General features: G+C 39.2%; 1 protein-coding gene across 1 annotated transcript; it reads left to right on the top strand.

Moving 5' to 3' along the window:
- The first annotated feature begins 361 nt into the window (after positions 1-361).
- On the top strand, positions 362-19,486 carry VPS4B (vacuolar protein sorting 4 homolog B). Its single transcript, XM_035318255.1, has 11 exons — positions 362-544; positions 1,780-1,891; positions 3,268-3,418; positions 4,685-4,752; positions 9,505-9,624; positions 9,863-10,019; positions 10,874-11,022; positions 11,192-11,273; positions 12,791-13,010; positions 15,489-15,626; positions 17,302-19,486. Exons 1-11 carry the CDS (start codon positions 518-520, stop codon positions 17,401-17,403), a joined length of 1,326 nt encoding a protein of 441 aa, XP_035174146.1. The 5' UTR covers positions 362-517; the 3' UTR covers positions 17,404-19,486.
- The last annotated feature ends 1,169 nt before the right edge of the window (positions 19,487-20,655 follow it).

Here is a 20,655-nt window from a genome sequence, read left to right as displayed (position 1 = left end):
CAAAAGCGTATGGTTTCATTTTGGTCTCCAGTGCGAGGCATAGAGAAAAAACGAATTTTATCCAAAAATCCTATAAACGCCTATTTAACGTTTTACAGAAACGATGTAAAGCCAGAAGCCGAGACTTTTATTTAGCCGTGACAAAGGCACCCTTTGAGCAACCCGGAGGAGATTTACAGAGAGAAACCCCTCTGGGCAGCCCCCAGAGCTCCCCGGGCTGCCGCGGCCGCCACCTTGCCCGCAGCCTCCCGCCAAACCGGCGGCGGGGCCGGCCGCCATTACCCGCAACCACCGCCCCCGAGGCGGCGGGGCGGGGCGCGGCACGTGACGTCATGAAGGGCGCGCAGACGTCACGCGAGACGCGCTGACGTCAGCGAGGCGCTGCCGGAAGCGGAAGCGTTGTTGTAGTGCGGAAGGCGGCCGGCGGAGGCCGCGGTTTCGGTTGGGTGCGGGGAGGCTCCGGCCGGCGGCACCCCCTTAGCGCCCATCCCCCCCGCTCCCCCCCCAGCGCCCCGACATGGCGGGCACCACCGGCAACCTGCAGGTAGGGCGCGGGCGCGGTGCCCGCCGGGCGGCGGTGTCCCTGAGGTAAAGGCCCGGCCTGGGCAGGGTGCCGGCCCGGGGAGGCCTTGGCCGCTCGGGCGGTGCCGGGCGGGTGTCGGCTGGGCCGCGAGGGGGGGGAGGCGGTTTCAGTGTGTCTGGATACTGGCAAGAGTGCGTGCACGGGAATGTCTGCGGGAAGCTCTTTTGAACATCTCCACCGTGCTCCCTGATGTTAGCTAGCATGCCCACAGTGATTGTGTTACACTTAGGAAAATAAATTGACTCTGTGTGGGAAAAACACATACGGAGCTATAGAAGGTTTAGGTAGTGTTAGCGATCTCTGGCTTTTTTTAACTCGTCCTTTTTAAGCTTCCATGAGCTAGACGTTCAGACTGTCATTTCTAATTGTCCTGAAGTGGTATAGGCCACGACCAGGGAACCAAGCATGATAGAAGGTAATAAGCACTCGAGAGCAAAGGCATATCAGTGATGTCAATAAACCCATAGGTCAGTGTATACAGTATGGTGGCTTAGATTACAGCCAGTGCTGTTTGAAACTAGTTCAGTAAACAAGTAAAAAATTCATCCCTAAATTCTCCTTAATAGAACTCTTCTGGTGCTCGTAACTTAGCTGTTTTCTGTCTAGTCAGCTCCTTTCCCCCTGCTCCCTCCTAGAGCAGTGATGAGAATTTCTTAATTGGTTATCAGTAACCTAAATCCTTCAAGAGAAGCTAACAAAATCATCAGTCTCTAAGCCAACTCCCGGCTTTGGGTTGGAACAGTGATGGTGCTAGTTTCAGTGCTCTGTAATCATGTACTTCCTACGTGGACTCTGCTGTCAATAGGTTTTCTGCTGTTGTGACTCGTGGATGAAATTATCTGTGGCGTAAAAACATAAAATGTATTTCTAAACTTTTCCATAAAAAATGCAAGAGATTGGTGATTAAAACTGCATAGGCAAACCAGTAATGGTTACAACACAGAAAATTAATCTTGTCACTTATTGCTTCTTGGTCTGCTGGTAAGTTTTGCTTATCGCTGTTCATGAAAAGATGGAAATGTCCTGTACAGAGTGCCATCAAAGGCTTGCAATCACTTGCCTTCAGCTTTTTGAGGTAAATGTTAAAGAGCAGAAAAGCTACACATCAGAAACAAGTCAGAGCAACTGTTTAAAATCTCTGATTATGCAAAATGCTGTCAGACAGCACTTACTTTAACTATTTGTTTCTGTTACAGAAAGCAATAGACCTTGCTAGCAAGGCAGCACAGGAAGACAAAGCAGGCAACTATGAGGAAGCCTTCCACTTGTACCAGCATGCTGTCCAGTATTTTCTTCATGTTATTAAATGTAAGTACAATGTGTTAGGTCATGAAGTAGAGTTTTATAGGCAAATTGCACAGCTTAATCTCTTATGGTGACATCAGTATTTAAAATCTGACTTTCATTATCAGTTGACACTTGCTATCTGTAGTTTGACTGAGGTCATGCATTATTCAGCTTTTGCCTTCACTACATTCTGCTCCTTTCTTGTAAGAAAGCAGATTATTTTTTTTCCTTGCGTGTTTATTAGTTTTTTTTAAGAGAGGGACACAGGGTTTTACTGTCTGCCCTCTGGGTTTCTGTTGCAGTGTTTCAGGCTGGCCACTGCAAATGAGGGAATGCAACAGAAGTACAGGGATTCCTGTACTTCTGTTGTGCAGATAACCATATCATACGCAAGAACTCTTTGTAGTATCCACAGAGCACTTCTTGCTTATTTACTCATGCTACTTTCTTTCCTACGTTTCTGCTGGCAACTTTGCTCCTTAATGTCTGTCTTACTCATCACCTTGACCAACAAGGATGTATGGGATGGATTTTTATGTTCTCATTTTCCTTCGGTTTCCTTACCCTCATAATTATTTTATGCTTTCTCTTTCACAGTTCTTTGTACTTTCTGTCTCGTGTCCAGTGTTTGTATGCAAAGAGTGGACTCTCTTAATGTACAGCCATAAACTGAGCGGGTTAGGGTTGCTAGCCAGACATAAGGGCACTTATAAATCTCTGTAATTTGGGGGGGGCGGGAGGGGAGCTGAACCAAACAAAAAAGTCACTGAGGAATTGATAAAACACAAATTGACTTAGCTTAAGTCTTACGGACTTTGACTGAGTATGACTTTGTGCTTTTCCGAAATTACATCGGCATTGTTAAACTTAGCACATGAACCTAATATTTTAAATGTTGATTGTTGATTTAAAATACAGTGTGACTGTTGAAACACACCTATCTTTTTCAGTTGTTTTATGTCATTTTTCTTTGCAAACGACTTCTAAAATGAGCAGGCTATGGAAAAGTGAAGTGTTTCCAGACTAAAATAAAATCACTCAGCACAAGCATCTTCTTGATGAGCTTGATTAGAAAATGAATTATTAAAACAATGGACAGTAGTTTGACAGGCTGACAGAAAAAACTTCCAGTGCCGTTGTCCTTAATCCTGTTCAGTCGGGTTTTAAGCCAAAGCAATATTCAGGTGTATCTTTGATTTCTGGTGGATGATTACTCATTCCTGTCAGTCCTTCTTTCCACAGCATAGGGGAAAAATAAGTAGTTGAAGAACTTGGCTATGTGGTGAGCACTGAGAGAGGTGTATGCATAAGACTTAAAGATGACAGATCTAGTCTTGTTTTCTGATTGATGCACGTGTTTGCTATAAACAAAACTTTGTTTCTCTTCAAACTCTTAGATGAAGCACAGGGCGATAAAGCAAAACAGAGCATTAGATTGAGATGTGCAGAATACTTGGACAGAGCAGAAAAACTGAAGGAATATTTGAAAAAGAAAGAAAAAACTGCATCAAAACCAGTTAAAGAGTCTGGTCCTACTGATGGAAAAGGGTATGTTTCGGGAGAAGGTAAAGCAAAATACTTCCTGAATTCAACTTATTCTAAAATTCAACTTTTCACAAATCATTTTCACTAGTATTTTTGAAACACTTCACATGACTACTAACGTTGAAGTACCGTGGGCTAATGAAAGAAAAATAACATGAATTAATATCCCAGGCTTTTCTGTGCTTGCTTACTAAGATGATTGAGTACTTGCATAGGAAATTCACTGAAGAATGAAAGCTATTTCAGACTAACACGTTCTTATCAGATTTAACAGCAGTGAGCCCAATGACGCAATTCTTTTGCATGTGAATACTTGCTAACTAGAAAATAAATTCAGACTGATTACCGTGGCCTAAGTTTTATCTGTCTCGCATGGTAAGAGGTGCAGAAGGCTCTGTTGTAGGGTGATGTTCCATAAGATGGCCTGAATCACTCTAGTGCCATGCTGCTGCCTAGCCTCTCTACTGCTTTCCTTTTATTAGATCTTTGTTTCATTTTACGTATCAGAGAGCTGAATCAGTCTTACTGAACAAGCAGAGTCTCTTTTGCATTTGCTGATGGCTTTATGGGGACAGGGGAGAAGAGGGGTTTCAGGAAGGTATCTCCAGGTGAGATTGCCCTATTTCGCAGCACTGAACAGCAAGTGTTGCTCAGTTGTCTCTTGAAACATCACCTGACTTTCAGTCTCCTTCATTGTCTACTCATCAGTTTTATTTCTTGGAGCTGCGTTGCATTCTACTGGTTTATAATAGAAGGGGTCGTTACTGTCACAGAGCCTACATGACGCCATGACCTTCCCTCCCATTGTTCTCTACCTAATCTACTTTTTTCCTTCTGTAACTTCCTGTTCCCTTTATTCTGACCAGATGTGGGTGTAGAGTTTTTATAGTAGTAGATGGAATTGACCAAGCCCAACTGCAGTTTCAGACGGGGGATAAATGCCAGCATCCACAGTTGAACCATTTTGGTGCTTCCATGCTGCTCAATACAAGGGCTTTTGTTTCCTAGAGGATGGCTCAAAGCACGTAAAGTGTGTTAAGTGGAGGAGGGATCAGACCTGTAAGAGGAAGTTGAAATGGCTGGGAGAGGGGATTAGAAAGAGTGTGGCTTTGAAAAGCAGAACTACAATGATATAAACTTGCAGAGATCTGAAAGAGCCTAAAATCTTTTTTTTTTCTCCTCAGAGTGCTGTCTTTCTGCTTTTTGCTTTTTAATCTAAGACAGCAGTCTCTCTCAATGTATTTCAGTATTTTATTTCTTGTTTCCAAGGAATGACAGTGATGGGGAAGGAGAGTCAGAGGATCCGGAGAAAAAGAAGCTACAGAATCAACTTCAAGGTAACTTTGAAGCCTCCCTTTCTTTAAATAGAGATGACTTCAGTCAAGTGAATTTCTAGATTACTGGCACATATATGTTATGGATTAACTTAGTGTCTTTAAGTGGCTCAATTAGTATATGCTGTTCACATACAAAAGTGTAGTCTATATGGAGGTACATGTTTGTGTGCTGTGAATATGTTGAAGTTCATCTCCTGTCCTTTGTGTTTCCTGTTTGAATTCTACCATTTATCAAGAAAGTTTTTTCCAAAGGGAACAGTTGCAAGACTTCAGGTTGTTACTTGCTAAACTGTGTCGCTATTTGACTCTTGTGCTTTGGGTGTTACTGCCTAGGGTAGTGGACATCATACAAATATACAAATACGAAAAGCTTGCACTCGAGTTTAGAAGTTGAGAAGATGGATTCTTGTTTTTGTAGTATTTCCTCACATTGCAGTGATGACTGATACTCAGCTGTGTAAGAGAATTGGGTTTTTGAACTCCAATGCTCTGTATGTTCAGTGATGCAACATATGGCAGGTAGCACAAGTTTTTTATACAGTAAAGTGGCTTTGCTTGATGCTAACGATCTTTTAATTGTAAAGAATTGTTCAGAGCTTTCCTGACAGGTGATGGTTACAAATCTGAAGAAACTTCATTGCAAAAAAGATCAAATGCATTTAATGAATTTCTCAGCTTGTATAATTTTGGGAGCTATTGTATGACATTTGGAAACTGCAATGCTTTTTCTACTTCTTGACACCTTTATTTAATTCCATGTGTAGTTCTAAGGGACAACTTCCTGTATTTTAAAAGGACAGAAAAATGACGAGCATTGGACTTCTACCCCTATCTCTCAATATAAACGCTTTCTTCCCACGTGAATCTGACCTTCAGTCTTCAAGAAACAGTGTCTCACACCTAGCACTTCTTTAAGACTTTTCTATAAAATGACAAAATTTGTTTTCATGCTTTGGAAGTGTGAGATCCTTGGTGTCTTTAAACTTAACGTAGGAGTCTCTTACTCAGATAGTGTACAAACTCTGGTCAGTCTTCACATTACTCATCTAAGTTTGCTTCCCACAACAGCCACAGATATTTCCTGTATTTAATTTTACTGCCTTTTTACTCTTAGCTGACTTTGCCTTATGGAACTTTCCCAAATCTGTCTGTTTTCAAGGTTTTAATTATAGCAGCAACTTGACTTATTGTGGGAGAAGTGGCCGCTGACATTCAGACTGGATAGCAATTGTGGGTTTATTGTCATGTACTCATGTTTAGGATTTTAAAAGCCTTTTGCACTCTATTGCTTAATCTTCCAGCTATTCATTTACATCTACAAAATTAGGAAGCCTACGATGTCGAGTTCCATTTGTGTCCTGGTGTGGGTAATCTCTTACAGTGCGGTAATTTCAGTTATCACGGTATATCTGGGGCAGATAACTGATATTTCAGCTTTGAAATAATTTGCTGTTCCTACCATTTCTACTAATTATTTTAGTTATGGAGCGCTTAGTCCTGTATACTTTAAGAAAAACTGAGATAAAATTAACCTAGCAGAAGGATTTATTGCATTGAAAATAAGTGGTTGAATTTCAGTGTATACAGAGGAAGTTGATTGCAAACTTGTACTCTAGTGCTTTTAACACACTGAACAACATGATGACGTTTTTTGGACTCCAAATTTCATATTGTTAATAATTCCTGTTGTTAACAAAAAAATGTTCCTTTCAATCTCATGAAAAAGATGTGGGGAAAGAAAAAGTCTCAACAGAGATGCTGAAAAAGTGAGAAAGTGTTATTTGCTTTATCTGTTAGCCATGAGTAGCAGTACATTTTCAGTCCTCTAAAAGGAAAAAAAAAAAAAAGCCTTAACGAAATCAAGTTACAGAGTTCTGAAGGCATAAGTTTTAAGGTGTCAAGAAAATAACTGGTGAAAGCTAATTGTGAAATTACAGAAAATCCCTGGTATAGAAATAGGGCAGCTGAAACCAGTGTGTTTGAAAGTATTGGGGTGGTTGGCATTAGTTCAGCTGGGAAGGCTTTTGGATTTGCCTTGACTAGGGTTTCAAAATCTAATATTACATATTACTAGTTCAGATTCAAGTTGTTCCATCTAGCAGTAGTCAAGACAAAACATTTCTGAGATCAGGCTAATTAATTTGGAGTCTGAAGAGGAGGCTAAATCACAGCTCAGTTGGCTAAAATCAAATTACAAATAGTTGATTGAGATAAGACTTGGTGATAAACTTAGAGAGAACATGGCTAGACATGGAAGGTAGAATCATAGAATCATAGAATATCCTGAGTTGGAAGGGACCCTTAAGGATCATCAAGTCCAACTCTCGACACCGCACAGGTCTACCCAAAAGTTCAGACCATGTGCCTAAGTTCACAGTCCAATCTCTTCTTAAATTCAGACAGGCTCGGTGCAGTGACCACTTCCCTGGGGAGCCTGTTCCAGTGTGCAACCACCCTCTCTGTGAAGAACCCCCTCCTGACGTCCAGCCTAAATTTCCCCTGCCTCAGCTTAACCCCGTTCCCGCGGGTCCTGTCACTAGTGTTAATGGAGAAAAGGTCTCCTGCCTCTTGACAACCCCTTACGAGGAAGTTGTAGACTGCGATGAGGTCTCCCCTCAGCCTCCTCTTCTCCAGGCTGAACAGGCCCAGTGACCTCAGCCGTTCCTCATACGTCTTCCCCTCCAGGCCTTTCACCATCTTCGTAGCCCTCCTCTGGACACTCTCCAACAGTTTCATGTCCTTTTTATACTGTGGTGCCCAGAACTGCACACAGTACTCGAGGTGAGGCCGCACCAGCGCAGAGTAGAGCGGGACAATCACCTCCCTTGACCTACTAGCGATGCCGTTCTTGATGCACCCCAGGATACGATTGGCCCTCCTGGCTGCCAGGGCACACTGCTGGCTCATATTCAACTTGCTGTCTACCACGACCCCCAGATCCCTCTCTTCTAGGCTGCTCTCCAGCGTCTCATCGCCCAGTCTGTACGTGCAGCCAGGGTTTCCCCGTCCCAGGTGCAGGACCCGGCACTTGCTCTTATTGAACTTCATGCGGTTGGTGATCGCCCAGCTCTCCAACCTGTCCAGATCCCTCTGCAAGGCCTTTACGCCCTCATTTGAGTCCACAACTCCTCCAAGTTTGGTGTCATCAGCAAACTTGCTCAAAATACCCTCTATTCCTACATCCAGATCATTTATAAAAATATTGAAAAGTACCGGCCCTAAAATGGAGCCTTGAGGGACCCCACTGGTGACCGCCCGCCAGCCTGACGCAGCTCCATTTACCATAACCCTTTGAGCCCTGCCCGTTAGCCAATTGCTCACCCATCGTATGATGTTTTTATTTAGCTGTATGGTGGACATTTTGTCCAGTAGGATCCTATGGGAAACCGTGTCAAAAGCCTTGCTGAAGTCCAAAAAAATCACATCAGCTGGTTTCCCTTGGTCCACCATACGGGTGATCTTATCATAAAAGGAAATCAGGTTAGTTAGGCAGGACCCACCCTTCACAAACCCATGCTGGCTGGGACCAATGACTGCTTTGTCCCCCAGGTGCGCCTCAATAAGTCCGAGAACCAACTTCTCCATGATTTTACCAGGCACTGACGTGAGACTGACAGGCCTGTAATTGCTAGGGTCTTCTTTCTGACCCTTCTTGAAAATTGGCACAACATTTGCCAGCTTCCAGTCTACTGGGACCTCTCCAAATTCCCAGGATCGTTGAAAAATAATTGATAGAGGTTCCGCGATGACATCCGCCAGCTCTTTCAGCACCCGGGGATGAATCCCATCCGGACCCATGGACTTGTAGGGATCCAGGTGGAGTAGCAAATCCCGCACACGTTCAGGGTCAGTTGGGAGTTTGTCATCCCCACCGTCCCGGTCCTCCAGCTCAGGGCACCCTGGGTCCCGAAGCCCATCATCGGCATTGAAGACAGAGGCAAAGAAGGCGTTAAGCGTCTCTGCTTTGCCTACGTCATCGTCTGTGAGGAGACCTTCCCTATCAAGGAGCGGCCCTATGTTTTCTTTAGTTCTCCTTTTTCCATTTACATATCTAAAAAAAACCCTTTTTATTTTCTCTCACAGACACAGCCAGCTTCAACTCTAGCTGTGCTTTGGCCACTCGAACTTTCTCCCTACAAACACGAACAGCATCCCTGTATTCTTTCCATGACGCCTGTTACATGGAGCCTGTTAAACTGTACATGGAGCCTGTTAAACTGTAGAAAAAGTAAACCTTCTGATGCTTTCAGCACTAGCTCTTACAAGTCCTATTCAATGGATGTTCAGACTATTTACTGCACATCCAGGTAACCAACAAGTTACTTTATCTGCTAGAGGATCTTGTAAGTGCTGGGCTCATGCAACTGCATTATTTCCCTCCTTGTTTACAATGAAACTTCAATTATTTTGGAAAGTACAATGGTGGGCTTCAGTGAGAGATGCTGTCTCGGTACCTTTAGTGAAGATACTGCTCTGTGAATACTAAATGCCTTTTTTCTGGTCAGTTACAAACTGGCTTTGGGCATTGCAGAACTTCTGCTCACTCTTGAGTGTTCTAGTTATCGACGGTTTATTGGGGTAAAACAACGTGACAAATCTCTGTGAAATAGCATCCATTTGACTAACACTATTTACTCTTTAAATCTACTTAGAAATGGTTTGATTTTGTTCCTTATGAACATGGGCATTTTTTTTTTCAAATGGAAGCTGTGAAAAGTGTGCATCGCTAATTTATATAATCTTTTCTTACAGGTGCTATTGTTATAGAGAGACCAAATGTAAAATGGAGTGATGTTGCAGGCCTTGAAGGTGCCAAAGAAGCTCTTAAAGAGGCAGTGATCTTGCCCATTAAATTTCCACACTTGTTTACAGGTCAGAATTAACAGCATTTATTTCTTAATCTAATGCTACTGTTGACGTTGGGAGTGGTACTAGTATGAGAAGAACGTTATACTGATGTATCAGAAACTCCAGCTGAGCTCTTAGTGGTGTGGCTGACAGGAGTTTCTTTGGTAGATACAGAAAGCCTAATAAATTAGGGAGGATTCATCAGAAAAATAGGTTTGTTTTTGATACAGTTTTTTGACGGCTTATGGTTTCTTTCTTGCAGGAAAGAGAACACCCTGGAGAGGGATTCTTCTGTTTGGACCACCAGGAACAGGAAAGTCTTATTTAGCAAAGGCTGTTGCAACAGAAGCAAACAACTCGACTTTCTTCTCAGTATCTTCCTCTGACCTGGTCTCAAAGTGGTTGGGAGAGAGCGAAAAGTAAGTTGGAGTTGCCAGAGGTCCAGAGAAATACCAGCAAGAAGAAATTAGTATTACAGAGCTAGATAAGACACTCTAAAGAAATTAAGTTTAAGGGAAGGGTCATGAGCACTATGGGGATCACCACCCCTTCTGAACTCAGCTGTGATTGTGCATTGCATCAGTCTGAAACTTTGGGGTACTTTTATCTTGTCACCTCCCCAGTCATCTGTGTCAACAGCTTTGTGGTTAACACATGGTATTGCTTTGTCTGTATGGAGGTGATTTTTCTTCATTTCTCTTCAGGTTGGGACTGTTGCCCAAAGCTATTAGTGTCAGTGATTTGAAGAATTTTCCAGCATGTTGCTATTTATTTTCCTTTGTAACTTTGTGAGTATGTTAAGATTCATCTTGGGTTTTTTAGGCAAACTGACTTCTTCTGTAATATTAAAAAAAAAAAAAAAAAAAAACTATAAGAATGTACATATTTCTTAGAAAATCTCTAGAGGTAATCAGATTCAGTTGCAAATCTTAAATAAGACAAAGCCATGTTGCTTTGATTCTTTCTAAATCGGTGGTTTTATATAGTTAAATCTGTCTTGTAGAAGTGTAAAACTAAGAAGGGTTTGCCTGCAAAATCATGCATGGAGTACTCAAAGATGCTTCACTGCTCTTTATACTGTAGTATCTCCCTCCACATAATGTAGAGTTGTTGGAGCTGGAAGAATGTTGTATCTTTTGAGTAGCTCTATCAATACATTTTGTGGGGTCTACATTTTTTTTCTTTTTCTAAACAAAGTAACTCATAATCCTAAGTTGTGTGTTTCTGATGGCGTTTACATTAAGATAACTGCAGCTGTTTCTTTTTTTTTAAGATTAGTGAAAAACTTGTTCCAGCTTGCCAGAGAAAACAAACCTTCCATTATCTTCATTGATGAGATAGATTCACTATGTGGGTCAAGAAGTGAAAATGAAAGCGAGGCTGCTAGACGGATTAAAACAGAATTTCTAGTCCAGATGCAAGGTAGGTTTACTGGTTTTCAGAATCAGAGGAATTAAGGCATGTATTTTAAGTACAGCTGGCATGAGAACATTAAAGAAATCTGTACTTCCACCCCATTAAATCTTGACAGTGTTTTAAAACAGTCTTTGTTTATCTTCTAAATGGTGAAATGATTTCTGCCCTCATATAGGGGTTGGTGTCGACAATGAAGGAATATTGGTCTTAGGAGCAACAAACATACCCTGGGTTTTGGATTCCGCTATCAGGAGAAGGTATGATGGCGCTCTTTTATGCTGTGACATTTGCAACTGTTGTGACGGTTCAGCGTAAGGCTATTTGAGGCAGTAATTAATGCTTGCAGACATAGCAAATGTTCTCAGACACAACTGGACTGAGTCAAAAGCCCATTGCCACTTAAGAGGTGGATTGTTCACCCTTGTATTTACCCTGTAGTTTATTTCATATCTTGGTCAGCTAATTCTGCTTGGGCAAGCAGAAGACTATTCTGTTTCTTTGCTCGTTGATTTTGTGGTTGGCAAGGGGGACAAGATACAAAACATGCTGCTCAGAAGGGCAAGAGGGGGCAAAGCTGCCCATTTCAGTTGTAGTAAGCTGTTGAATAGCTTGAGTAATTTCATGGAAATGTAATTTTATGTTATGCAGAACTACCAAGTTTTTGTACTGGTCACACACAACTTGTGTGATCTTTCAGAGTGTATTTTAATTGCTTTTCTTTAGTTGAAAAGCTTTTGTACGTGTATCTGATGAACTGGATCTTTCAGCTGCAGAGCAGCAGAGGACAAATGGAGTCACATTACAAGTATGGTTACGTTGTGATGAGGACACAACTTGGACAATGGTCATTTTTGTAGGCTAAAGAAACATTGTTTTTTTGTGACAGTGCCATTGACTCTTACCTATATACTTAATTCAAGTTGACTGTACTTTGGGAGTTTAGACCAGGTGGCCTCCAGAGGTCGCTTCCATCCTGTATGGCTATAGTTTTATAGACAGATACAGAAATGGATGTGTAACCTAAAATTTCAGGTCATTCTTTGCAGTGTGAAAGAGTATCTAATTTTTGTCTGTAAAACTCAAAGGAACTTGTACAACATGGCAGTAACACAATTTTTCATGGTCTTGGCACAGTTTGTCATGTGTAGCAAGTTAATTCTGTTTTACATAATTTAGTTTCTCATTTTGTTGGTGGGAGGTAATCTCTACTGTGAGAGCAGATGCTGCTTCAAAGGAAGATCTGCAGGCATCCACAGTTTCTACTGACGGCACTGTTGAGAGTATGACTTCAAATTTGTTTCCAACTACAAAGTTTTCTTCTAAGTAGTTAGAAACCATAGAAAGTGGTTTTATCAGCATGTTATGAGGCAGTTCTTTCTCCAAGTGTGAAAACTGTTCAAATGTACTTCAACACTAAAGACTTAAAAGAAAAAAACATAAGGAGAAAAAAAAAAAAAATTTGCTGGAGAGAACCTGGAGAAAATAAAATCTGAAGAGAAGATCTTTGTCCTGAAAATGAAATACTTCTTATAGAAAAGGAAATACTTGTTATATTTTGGATGTTGGCTTATGATGGCTACAGTATTATTTATGAGAACAGCTTGTTGAATATTTGCCTTGGATTTTTTTTAATAGCTTATAATACAATATTAGAAAGAAGTGGTTTCACTTAGGAACAAACTATATACTGATTTGCATAAGCTTCTTTCCATTGTGCACCTGCATGAGCCAGCGTCTGTGGAGTGTTTTTTTTTCTTTTTCTTCTTGAAACCAGGTTTGAGAAGCGTATTTATATTCCTTTACCTGAACAACATGCCAGGGCTGCAATGTTCAAACTTCACCTTGGGTCAACTCCAAATCACCTGACAGAATCAGATTATCGAGAGCTTGGAAAAAGAACTGAGGGCTATTCTGGTGCAGATATAAGCATCATTGTACGTGATGCACTGATGCAGCCTGTTAGAACAGTGCAATCAGCTACTCACTTTAAAAAAGTAAGTAAGACTCAAAAAAACTTTCATGCTATTTTGACTCAAAATTATCTTGATCAGAAAATTTCTTACAGGTAAACTGAGTTTGGTTTGGGTAATAATGCTTATGAATGTTTATATGCTGTCCTTTGTTTTTCTTCAAGAGAGTACATGGATATCAGCTCCTTTCATTTTTACACAAGTTCTGCCGTAAGTCTGATGCAGCTGGTTTGTAGGTACTCATTCTGTGTAATCCAAGCTCTGACTCTTCACCTCTAGCTAGTATTAAAATGTTAAAAGCATTCGGTTTTTGAAGTTAACTTCAAATGGAGTGTTACGGAGGTGCTCTTTTTTTTGTATCAAATTACATGGTTCTTCATGTTTTTGTAGTGTTTGTGTTAATAAATGTATTTCTCATCAATATGGAAACACGAATTATAATTAGGCACATTCTGCTTGCTTGGAATATCCTTCAAACTGAAAAATTAAGGTGACTGTTTTTACTGGAATCTTAACCTAATGCTATTTGTGACAGTAGTAAAGATATAGGACAGCTGAGCAAGGTTCCATGCTGAGCAAACAATGAAACAAATGGCTGTTGAAACTATAGATATGTTTGGCTCATCTTGCAGTGATGTCTACGCATTATATGCTAACTTAAACATTTCTTCTGAATGTTTGGATCTCAAAAACTTCATCTGACTAAGAACCCTCTAGAGTTCTGAAGACCGATTTAAATCCATTGAATCTGTGCAATATTTTCTTCTCCGCAGAGAATCTGCACAAGTGATGTTATATTGTTTCTAAACTAGTATGCTTTCAATGGAGGGGGAAAAAATGTGTTAAGGTTATCAATGGTTATAAACAGAATTCCAAAAACATAAAAATGTATCAATTAAATAAGAAATCTTTTTAAACTTTTTGCTTTTTAAGAGACCCAAACCAAAAGTAATTTTGTTTACACTTTTACTGCAAAGTTCCATTTAACAGAAATTCATGTATTGCAGGTGAAGGTGGGTTAAGGTATTCTGCAGAGGCTTTTGATTCTGTAAAGGGAAGCCATCATTTTGTTGCCCCTTAAAATGCCCCCTAGAATGTACTCTAAGTGTTTTTAAGGGTCTTTTCCTAGTTTTAAATACAAAGAACAGTTTGAAAAAGTATTTTGAAGCAGTAGCACTGCCATAAATTGTATTTGTTTTTTTAAAAAAAAAAAAAAAAAATGATGTATCAGGGACTTTCTGGCTGATTCCTTCCTTTCAGTAGGGATGCCTGAAGTATTTATCCATTATTTATTGACTTTAAATGACAATGACATTTCTGACCAATGGGTTGTTACCTTTTTAGCCTTTCACTGAAACTTGCAAGCATCCAAGGCATGTCTCAGACTGCCACAGTACAATGAAATAACCTCAGTTGTCACAGTTTACAGAGCAACCAAATGCAATCCTTACCTATTACTTCTTTTGCTAGAAAAAGAACTGTAGTACTTTGAGTGTTCCGACAAAAGTCAAGCTTATTCCACTTGTATCCAGTTGAAGTACTAACAAAACAGCTTCTTATAAAAATAAGAAAAATCTTGGCTTTATTAACTATTTGCATAGTAACAGACAACTTGTCCCAGCTAAACAGCACTTTGCTCAGTTTTCAGTAACTCATTGTAAACTACTGCTTGCTCCAAGTGATGATAACTCAGGTTTGTCAGTGTTTTGGATGTTACAACCTGTGTTTAAAGCACTGTGCTTTAAAAGCAGATTGGAATGGCAAATACAGTTCTCTGCAGTTAAAACCAGCTGGTTAGTGTGTTGGCTTTCAGTCTTTGCATATGTTCTGAGTTCCTGTGGATGTGTGATGCTTCAGATAATGATGAAAGAAAATAGAACTGTGGGTCCTAGATACACGCTGCAGAAAGGAAAGAGACACCTGGTGCAGCTTCTAGGGGTCTGTCCGTCCATCTGGAAAAGAGACTGGTTTCAGTTCTCCCACTAGATGGCCCTATTTTCGATCGAGTGCTCTCAGAACAGGTGCATAGAGCTTTGTAGTGCAGTAAGTAAAAGTTTAAAAAGGCATATCTGGCTGCCTGACTTGAGGGGCATTCAGGGATAACTACTGGAGAAGTATTTAGAAAGCTGTTAACCAGTGATGAATGGACTCCCAAAGTGACCAGGGACTAGGAAGAGTCGTCTTTTCCAAATAGTATTGCTGGTATGTTAGCTTTCTACAGACATTCCTGCCTAAAGAGAAGGAGACTCATAAGATTTGATATGATGTGAATTTAAGTATCTGGCTGCAGCTGTGTGTTTTCAAAGTGAATGATGCCAGTACTTTCATGCAATTCCTCTTTCACTGGACATGATATCCCTATGGGTAGGGCATCTACATAAATTCAGAGAATGTTTGTGCTCTAAAGGTGATGTTCAGCTTCAATTTCTTGACTTAAAAAAACAAACTCATATAAAACTGAGTGGTAAAGGGTTTTTGTTTTGTTTTGTTTTTCTTTTTTAGGTTAAAGGACCATCAGTGTCTAATCCGAATATCATGGTAGATTTGTTCACCCCTTGCTCTCCAGGTGATCCTGAAGCTGAAGAAATGACATGGATGGATGTTCCAGGTGATAAGTTACTGGAGCCACAAGTTTCCATGGTAGGTATTTTTTTTGTGACATTTCTTTGATTTGCAAAACTCAGAGAAGACTTTAAAGTGAAGGCTTTTTCAAAGACGTATGCAAGGCAGTTGGGTGAGCTGTTTGTTTTCAGACATGCTGGACATACCAGATAATACTTGAATCCTGATGTACAGCATGCTTGTGAACAAGCCAGTTCTCCATCCCAGTTAAGCATTTTTTTTCTTATTGTTCTTGTTTGGTGCCATGCAGCTGCAGTCCCTTCATCCACAGGCAGCATCTGAATCTTCCACTACTCTTTCATTTCTCTTATTCATTTAAAACTTCCAAAATCCCTGCCCTGTGATATGTTATCTTCCCATTGTCCTATAGCATTAAGGAGAGAGAGGAGTGGGAAATTATATTCCGTGTAAATCGGGAATGATATGCTGTAATTTAATATTGCCAAAACATAAAGGCAAGTATATCCAATAAAATGTAAAAAGCTGATGGATGTAGTGGTAGTTCTGGTTAAACTTCTTCAAAGGTGATGGAGCTAGCTTTCCAATACCTTTCAGATGTTTTTCTGTTTATGTTAAAATACTTGGTTTGGTCTAAGGAATAAAATACCTTATTCAAGACAAATTGGAATTTTAGTTCACTGTGAATAAATACATGAATAAAATTCCTGGGCACTTGTTCTATGTTTCACCCCAAAGATTCAGAATTTAAGAGCACTGAGGAAAGGACTTGATATCAAATTTGTGCTGATATCAGTTCTAATGTGCAAATGTTCTTGTAATTAATGAAGGAAAAGTGTGTTGCATGAGCATCACAAACCTCTAAAACAGTATATACTGCTTTGTAAATATAAATAATATGTGAGGAGAGTTATCTGTGTATATTTGCATACTAAGGAAGCACAAAAAGATGTGTGCAAATGCAGGCCTGCCCTAAAACTTCTGTCTGTGTAGTGTAAGTGGATTTGTCATCTATCTCTCCTGGAATTAAATACAATAATTCCTTGAGTGCTCCTAATGGAACTTAAGCTCTAATGTGCTACAGTTGCATGTTTCAGAGCTTGTTTCAGTGTCCAAAAGCAGTTATTGCCCTTAAAAATAAATAAACCAGGCTTTAAGCTTTTCTGAGCAGGGTATCTGTAGTATGATGAGACAGATTTCAAATCTGGAAAGTCATGGTGTTGACTTTCATCTTTACCCATGATTTTATAGTAATATGAGCACCTAGTCTTTTCAGTTGCCTTTGGCCAGTACTTGATTAGTTTTCTTGTACCTTTCATTCATGGGTTTTTAACCATGATGGACTATGAAGAATACATGGGAACAATTGATTATTTTCAACTTTAAACTGTTGTACTTAAAAAGTAGATTTAAAAAAAAAAAAAAGATAGGAAGTTCAGTTTGTTCCAGTAAGCAGTGATGAATGCTTCAATAGATGCTGAATGGATGAGAGGTTGAAACCTAAACTTTAGATTGTGGTTTTATTCTTGAAAAACTCACTGCTAATTGTCTTCCAAAAATTAAAATTTGGCCTGTGTGCAGAAATGTTTGGGGTTACTTGAAGTTTTGCTTAAATAGGAGTTCCTATGGTCATCTTGTTTTAAAAGGTTTTCTTAAGCATTTTTTTGGCAACAATACTGTTAGCAGTGGTACTATGCTTGTTTCTGAATACATTTGTTTTTTTTTTTTTCCACAGAACGATATGCTTAGGTCGCTAGCTAGCACAAAACCAACAGTTAATGAACAGGACCTGGAGAAGTTAAGGAAGTTTACAGAAGATTTTGGTCAGGAAGGCTAAACCAAAGATGTATGTGGAACATTAGAACTATTTTTGCTTTTTTAAGTATTCTTGTCTTTATTGATGGCACTACAAATAAATGCCAATAAAATCACTCCTTTCTTACTTCACAGAAGGAATAGAAGATCTCTTTGCAAAGACCCTTAAGCTTTTGTATTGTATTGTCTTCCTCAGATGTCTATTAAATGTATTCTATTGAAAAATAATACTGAAAATACAACTTTAGGGTGAGGCAGCAAAGTGATGTGGTGACTTGTATTAAGTATTAGAAAATTTTAAATGATTAGTTCAATTTTAGGTATATTCGCCCTGGGTACAACTGAGTTTTGAACTCCCAGGAGGCTCAAAAAACCCTTTTTTGAGGGGTAGAAGAGAGTCTATTTGTCACGTGTTTTCAGTATTAGTCAATCAGCCTACATGTTAATTGCTCTCATTTCATTTAGAAAAATGCAACAGAATTTGCTAATCAAGCATACTGCAAGTGTGGGTTTGCTATTAATGTAAGAAAGAAAGCATCGTAAAGATAAGTCTCTATGGGCCAGTACTCTGTTTAAATACTGATGGACCTGGTGTTTGGCTTTTTCTGCTATGCTGTGTTAAAAGTTTGCCTTAAACAGCTTTTGCTTTTAACTCTTTGCTAGCTGATACACACCTCACTATGCAATTTAGCAAAGATTTGTTAAATGCAAGTATCTTGAAAGGTTGTTTTTGCTGGCTCTTTTTTTTTTTAAATAGCTTTGCTCTCTGCAAGAGTGTGACTGAAGTTACAGAAAAAAGTGTGAGTAAGATTCCACATGTCAAGGCTGGCAAGGTGGAAGTCATCTCTGAAGAATGTAAAGGAGGTATTTTGGGAAATAGCATACATTCACATGATTTAGCCACAGACTTTGCAGTGATAAATTACTCAGAACCCTATTGATCATTATTGCATGTAGGTTACATCAATTTAGTTCTTAAACTTTGAGAACAGGCTGGCACTTTAGTACAGATGTAGCACTTCCATTGTAGTTGTTCAAAAAAATAAAAATCAAAATGAGATGTGCCTGAATGTAACTTACAACACTACAGTGTCAGCATTGAGTCTGTGCCTTGCAAGTTTGCACTGGCTGTAGATACAAAACGTCATTAGGATATCTAGAATACTCTGTCCCACTAACATTGTACAACTCTATCCTGCACAAGCTTTGTTGAACTTGCATTAAAAGAAATTTGCACATTTTGTGTGTGTATGTTATATGTACCTACACACATATGTGATTGTCTTCGGGTTTTGGTTTCCTTTATGTCCATATTTTGTGTACTTTATAAATCATAGGACTGGTGAAATTTGCTGTAATTCATTTAAGTAAAATGTACAACATCAACTGTGTTCTGTGAGTTATTTCTTCAATGTTATTTCCAAGAATTTACAGCTTTTTTTTAGACTTTGATTTCTGTTTAATGGCTAACCAAAATATTTAGTTACAAATTCTTTCATCTGTGAGATGCTGAGCTTTTGTTTACTAACATGATGAAACATCCTTTCCAAAATCATTCAGTTACACACAGCTTTACCTTTGTCTTACATTGGAATGTGTAAATGTAAACCAGTGGACTGCAAATCTTTTTGTGGACCTTCGAGTAAGATGGGGGGAAATTCCAGTGTAGATGCAAGCAACTGTGGTTAGTAAACATAATCCTGGTTGCAACAGGATTGCTTTTTTTCTTGATTGTCTCTCATGTACACTTTAGAAGTGAACCACAGGCTGGCAGGGCTCTTACGTAGAGGTTTGAAGCTACTATCCGAAATACTTGTCTCGTGACCTTTTTAAAATGAGAGTCTTTACTGAAATCTTAAAATTCTCAGGAACTGTGTTTTGTTGTTGTAGGCTGATTTGTCCTATGGGTTTCTGTAAACCTAACTGTGTAATCCTTTATCTTTAATGTAGAAAAGCATACTGTATGTTTTAAACTCACATCTTGCTGCTTGCTCAGTTGTGGGATGACATCTGTAATAGAAGCATTAATGTTTGATGTTTAAAGTTGTTTTTAAAAATATATTCTAAATAAACACTGCTGCTTAGAACTGCAGCTCCAAGGACAACTTCTGTTTTGCTGTTTTTGTAAATTGGGAATAAGTTAATTTAGCTAGGAATCTGTGATAGTATATTGTCCCAGAATATATGATAGCTAAGTGGAAAGGAAAAAAATCACTTTTAGTTTTCAGTGTTAATCTAAAATGCACTAAACAGTGTTACTCAGTTTGTAGTTGATGAAAGGCTATATTTGCTTTACGTAATCAAAACCTCTGTAAGTTCTGGATAAATCACTTGTAAAATTTTCACATCTGCTGTGACTCATCTTTGACAAAGCTTAAATTTTTTCCTAACTTTTGGTGCTACTGCTAACTTCAACTAATATGAAAAATGATTTTCCTGCGGGTAAAATAATTCTTAAATCAGTTATATACGCTTGTTTTGTTCTTCACATTGACATTAAACTCTAGATTTTCTGTCACTCCTGGTATACATATCATTATATGTGCTCGTGTTGCCTGACTGACCTCCCAATTCCAGAGCCCTGTTTCTTTTCTGATTTTAACCATTGGCTTTGTCTTAAAAATCTATAAGGTTTCATTTTCAAATTTTTGGTTTTGTTTTTCTATTTTATCTGCTGGTCTTCTGACTTGCTTTGGTTGCCTTTGTTTTAATTAGTGGAGCAGAACATGCGTAGTCCAGGCAGATACTCGAATCAGCTGTTGTTCTATTTTGATCTATTTGTTGTGTTTTAGACTTCCTAATGATGATATATTGGTATTTTTATGGTTTTTGTAATGTTATTTCTGAGGATTATCTTAACAGGAAGCTTTCTAATGGTTCTGAATTATTAAAATATGCAGGAACGCCTTTATTTTGCTGCATACTCTCCTTCCTCCAGAATGACGAGCTTGTTTCATGTTTGGCTTCCATACATGTTTTTTCTCTTAACCAGATTCATCCTAGTAATCATGGTTGACTTAAAGCCATTCCCACAGCTTACATAAACTATTGCAAGAGCTTGATGCACTGTTTGCTTCCTAGTGCACTGCTTTTCCATCAGATACTTGATTATTATCAAAATGTTATTTCTTTTATTCTCGAGCAGGTAGCCTGTTGTAGCTCTTGTGGCCTAGTTCCTGTGCTTTCACCTTCTATTTTTTAAAAAATATCCTTTTAACAATATTTTAATCTAGTGATTCTTTTTTATTATTATTACACAAATCCTCTGTCAACA

The sequence above is a fragment of the Oxyura jamaicensis genome, chromosome 2 (genome assembly GCF_011077185.1).
Source record: "Oxyura jamaicensis isolate SHBP4307 breed ruddy duck chromosome 2, BPBGC_Ojam_1.0, whole genome shotgun sequence".
NCBI lineage: Eukaryota > Metazoa > Chordata > Aves > Anseriformes > Anatidae > Oxyura > Oxyura jamaicensis.
This window is presented reverse-complemented; position numbering and strand designations above follow the sequence as displayed.